This window comes from Sphaeroforma arctica, assembly GCF_001186125.1.
Source record: "Sphaeroforma arctica JP610 unplaced genomic scaffold supercont1.11, whole genome shotgun sequence".
Taxonomy (NCBI): Eukaryota; class Ichthyosporea; order Ichthyophonida; genus Sphaeroforma; species Sphaeroforma arctica.
Window position 1 is genome coordinate 170,707 of NW_014040547.1, and position 5,765 is coordinate 176,471.

The 5,765-nt window shown below is 38.0% G+C and overlaps 1 protein-coding gene across 1 annotated transcript; it reads left to right on the top strand.

The window, feature by feature from the left end:
• The first annotated feature begins 3,939 nt into the window (after nucleotides 1–3,939).
• Nucleotides 3,940–4,676, top strand: SARC_00393 (hypothetical protein). Its single transcript, XM_014305935.1, has one exon. It carries the CDS (start codon nucleotides 3,953–3,955, stop codon nucleotides 4,430–4,432), a length of 480 nt encoding a protein of 159 aa, XP_014161410.1. The 5' UTR covers nucleotides 3,940–3,952; the 3' UTR covers nucleotides 4,433–4,676.
• The last annotated feature ends 1,089 nt before the right edge of the window (nucleotides 4,677–5,765 follow it).

Here is a 5,765-nt window from a genome sequence, read left to right on the forward strand (position 1 = left end):
GATTTAGTATGATATTGTTGTAGCTAGTAGTATAGCGCAGAACACTACAAGATTTTTGTGACATTCAGCGGTTCAATACATGCACTAAATACAGCGATATTGCTAACTATGATTGTATGGAAGTACGATATCCGAGATTTGTGATGCCGTCTATAGTGTAAATTCAGGATGTCTAAATAGCGATTTAACATGGAAACTTGTAGCTATTACTATAGCGTAGGACACTACAAGAATTTGTGACATTCAGCGGTTCAACACATGCACCCAAAACAGAGGTATCGCTAATTGCGTTTGTATGGAAGTACGGTATTCTTGTGTATCTTTTTATATTATATCTTTGTTGTTTGTGTTTGTGTATATAGCTACAGTGTACTATACCATGCGATATTATCAGAATGAACTGGTAGAGACTCAGGAAAGCTTCATTTTTAAAACTTTAATATTGCACTATTCAATATTGATCGTAATCTTGTGCTAAAATTAATCAGCCACTGAGTATTGAGCTTGGAGTTAATCCTTTTTTGGGACTGACCAATGTGTGTTAAGCTTGTTATTTTCCGGCATGGCCAAAATATCAATACAATTACTAAGGACGTCAGGAGTATTTTCATTTTTCTATTTTACTTTTTCCTTCTAAGAATATAGGTTTGGGAGTCCGTCGATTTCGCCCGACGAAACATAGTAATACTTTCGCCTAGACGAACAACGAAAAGACCCTTCTGCGAAATCATTACTGGGAAGATTCTATATAGGCAATGTCTCAACCCTTTAATCCCCACACAGAGTATTGTTGTCTTCACGAGGCCTACTTTCGTATACTTTACTTTTTACTGAAACTCTAAGATACTTCAATATGTTATCAGCTTTAAGACGTTAATATCACCTTAAGAGACCGATTTTTATAATTGAGTCTTTTATTATCTATTACAAGATGAAAAAGGTGATTTTACATAGTGAATAACATAGTTGGTATTAGTGCAACCAATCTGAGCACTCACCATACCCCTACTTTGAGATTTCATTTGCTCGCTCATTTGATTAGGATGTCCCTGTTATGGAGTTATATGTCAAAAATAGTATTAACAAACATCCGAAGACGGTTACACTTACTACAAAACCCGTTCATGGATGGGACAGAAGCATGGCTTCTTTGTAATTTTTAATAAGAAATGGAGTAAGTGGTTACATAAAAATACACGAGACAAACGGAAGGGCTTTCCTTACTGTAAATCCTGATGAATCTGAAATCCCTCATCTGCCACCTACTTCTTATGTGCCAAAACTATTAGAGCTGCTTACAAATAGTGAAGAACAACCTCGGGCTGTAACCTTGCATAATAAACGTAAAGAATCTAAATCGGAAAAGGTTACTGGGCCGTATACTAAGCGACATAGAGTACAACATACGTATAGGACTAGTACATATTCGTATATTCTTGCCTAGGAGACATGACTGACACCGTTTTACTTTGAAGGTTGCTTTAAGAACTAGATTGTTCCCTCACGGACGTTCGTAACTCTGCAGCCATTCTCTTGTAGCGCATGTCTGATACAATTACAACCGATTTCAATACGTCATCACAGACCTCGCGATACCTGGCCACACGTGGTCATCAAAGAATTGGCAATATAATTATGCCACAACGGCTTGCATACTCATGTCTTTTAAAAGATGAGTAGGTTAAATCGTGACGCCGCATCGGAGAAGTGACATTCGTAGAGGTCGCATGTGTGCTCGGACGTGGACAGGTCAATCACATCAATGATATCCCTGTGCAATAGAGCATCTTCCATCACACTTTGAACCAATGCAAATCCCTAGCCCATGATCTGATTAAGACCACAGTCTGAACATAGCTGATTTGACTGTGTTTGTTCGTGTCGCTAGCTCAGAATACGCTACTCCAGTACATTTGGTGTCCTTGAAGGCTTCTACTACATTCTGGTGTTTCAGCTTATGGGTTTACGTGAACCTGTGATGCGAGAATATGTTCTTCATTCTGCTCTTCCAGAACAAAGACACGGTGTAAAGTATTCGCTTGTATATTCTCTAGTTCTATAGTGCCTTCAAACCCCCATACTTCTATTGTGGAGGCGCCGTGAGTGCAATTGAATATATTAGATACACTCAACTAATTTAATAGTCGCATTATATGTGTATATATTTTGGGTTTATCTTTTCATAAGTCCAACTAGGAAGAGTGTCTGAACGACTTCGGGTATCGGTCGTATATTATTGAATACTTAAGGCTCGAGCTAGATATCAACGCTTTTCAACAGCTTTATCTGTAGTAGATTGTATTTCTTGTGCAAAAGCTTGAGGTGCAGAAATTATTATCAACATAATGTTTGGTATTATATCATGCCACCTACTTAATAAATGAGAGCCTAGCTGTACCTTTTCCATATACGTGTGAAAAGACTTCTGATCGCACATCAACGTAGAAACTGTACCCTATAAGTAATCTTTATAGTGCAATAACTGTTACTATAGCCATGAACTGTTTAGCAATTCTTTGTGGTTGGTAATTCAACTGTGAGGTATTCACTGCTCTTCTAAAGACTGAAAATATCGAGGTTTGTCATCTATAACTTGATGTAGAAAGCCTCTTGAGGTAAAACGGAATGCGTTAACATTATGAGTTGGCGACAACTTATTTAGTGGCCTCGTGTCTCAACATACTCTGATCGTCTTTAACAAATCGTCAGACTGCTATTAGAGCTAGATTATCCCGGTAAAGTTTGTTGGAAATCAATTTCGATTACCTCATCGAAAAACTAGTTCTCTATTTGTCCTTCCACTACAGTCTCATGTCGCCAAGATTTATAGCTTCTTGAAAGACATTTTAGCGTAGTAAAGTCTAACTTCTAACTTGATAAAGTCCATGTTAACATACCCGTCGTTAAAGCAGAACTTTGTCCGTTTACAAGTATATTATCCAGTATATTGTCTGCGAAGTTAGGTTCTTGACTGTATCCGAGGGAGGTGTACATGTGTCAGATGTAAAAGTCGGACAAACCAGGCTTACAGTACCATTTCGTTTACGTAAAAGAAATTACGTTATTAAATCAAACTGCAAAAAATCAATCAAGTTTAGCTTCAGCCCTCGGGAATGAGCAAAAGACTAGGGGATTTAAGACAGAGGCTATTGTTTATATAGCTCCGCTCTAATCACTCATTACGTCGGTCTAGATTTGTTTGATATCAGCAATAAGATCAGAGTATATCCCATTGCATGCATAATGTGGACAAAGTATTCTAGGCAGATATTTAGGATCGGACCAGAGGACCGGAACTGAAATTAGAATTTAGGACCGGACCGAGGACCGGACATAGGGGATTGTTTGAGGACCGGATCAGAGGACTGGTCCGATTAGTGGAATAAGAATTTAATGAGATAGAAGTGATGACTCATCCGAAACCATAAAGACGAGTATTTTCATATCACCCGATGGTAGGGCTAAACATTGGTAGACATCCCAATAGCCATAAAAAATAAATATCAAAAGCACCAACCTTGTGCAGTTGTTTCTCTGCACCTATACCCCTTCACTTAGTACCTAGCTCGCCATCCCATTGAAGGCATAGACGGGCACATCTAGTAGGCTGGCTAGGATGAGTCGATATCATGTCCCACTTCTTACTGGATTATCTTGTGCTGAGAGTATTGCAAAATATATCATGTGCCGTCAAGTGTCAAATTTCACCCGAGACTCAGCGATGATTATATCTTTATATTTTGGTGGGAACATATCATAGAGAAACCACCAACATGTTTACAATAGTCTCCACTCTCTATTGTATAAGATCGATTTTTAAAAAAAATCTAAAATTGGAAGATGTAATTATTTTAGCGTGATTCAGAAACGCAAGTCACAAAGCACTACAATTATTATTGATAGACTCAGACATCACTCAGTGGAAAATTTGATAGATAAGTTTCTCAATGGCATGAAGAACAGGTCATTGAACGTAGAGGTGCACACAGAGCGGTTGCATAAAACAATGCAAGTGTTAGAGGAGCGTTACCGAAACACGGGCAAGGAGCCAATACACACACAACTCCTCAAGATAGCGAGATACATGGTACTCATGTACTATGGACAGCAAGAGAAGGTAAACGCAATCATTAAATCAGACAAACTGCCTGATGGAAGTGGTGATCGCTTAGAAAATATGAAACATAATGTGTTATACTCTCCTACCGAAGCAACCATAAGAGCAGCAGCCAAAGTACAAGAAAATCGTTTGCACAGATTGCGTAATATATACAAATCGAACGTGGCTACTCACAGCTTAACACAGAACACTACAACCACTGTTGCCAAACGTCATAAACCAGACAATGGCGCACTAAGACAGACGAAACCAACAGGACAGCCCCAAGAAAAGAAAGAGGCACGCGAAAAAACGTGCACGTCCTTATTGTAAAGCCTGTGTCCTATGAAGGCATCGAATCAGAACAAGAAGGCGGAGGAGCGTGCCAAGAACGATATGCAACTAGCTAGACTGTCTCTCACCTCCGAAAAGGTAGAGGATATAACATATAGCGATAGTTCTGAAAAAGCTATTGGGCGGAAGCAAACATGATTGACCTGGCTGACAGGCTAAATATAAATGTAGATGACGAAACGTTGCTAACAAACAGAAATGATGTAAATTATCAACCTTTATTCTTGCTTTCCGCACCATGAGATCAAAGATTACACATTGATATACGAACTAATTGCAACATATACACTGTACTAATAGACTCAGGTGCACAACGCTCATTTACGGACAAAGGTATAGTAACTAAAGCATATATATCAGTCAGAGCGCAACCGGGCTACATACAACTAGCATAAACAGATGCGAGAATTGAATAAACAGGATCAACCCAGGTATGTGATATTAATTATGGGGGAAAGAATACCTCTCAATGTTTCGAAATACTGGATCTACCAAACAAAGAGGCACCAATACTTCTTATCACAGGAGGAGACAGAACAATTAGGATTATTCCTAAAGACCTCACGCAAATGAAACACCAATAGACTTTACACCCAATACTAGCCAAATATATAGCAAAAACATTCCACCACTACTACTTCTCCATCATACATGTGTAGAAATACGACCTCCGGTCAGTCTAAAGTATCAAGATCAAATGAGATAACACATTGGTTATCTTTGTATTTAAAATATTTTAATACAAGTTCTTTTTCCAATATTTCCAATGTGTTCTAAATTGACTTTGATGGCTCGAATAGCCAGAGTATTTGGTATGACTCATTTACTTCGACCTATTTGAGACGATAGTAGATGTAGGATATTAAAAACTAAATTTTATAATCTCTGAAATAGTTTGGTCTTCCCGCCAATCTCCAAAACCCAATAAGTCTTTTTAATTTTTTAATTTTTCTTCAGATGGAACTTTATAGATATTAGCTAATGTATTAAATTGACTTACGTTCTTATGTCTATCTACAAATTAGACATGTGGTCATGAACACTTAGTACTTCTAGTGAGAATTATTCAATAAAGAACAGCTAGAGGTACGTCCTGTGTGATCGAGGTTATTAAAGCTCTTACCAAGAGGCAGTCCCAATCATTCTTACACAAGCTACCACTGCTAAAGCCTAACTGACTTAAATTGTATCTTAGTTTATATAACATAGTTTAAAACATAGAAATATCCATCGAAGTTTATACATGTTCCAGGCAAAGGTAACCGAATGGCAGTTGTGTTGCCGTGTCTACACGAAAACAAGTTTAATACCA

What these genes read in the sequence shown, in the direction of transcription:
- SARC_00393 (XM_014305935.1), top strand. Translation starts at nt 3,953, where the DNA reads ATGAAGAACAGGTCATTGAACGTAGAGGTGCACACAGAGCGGTTGCAT.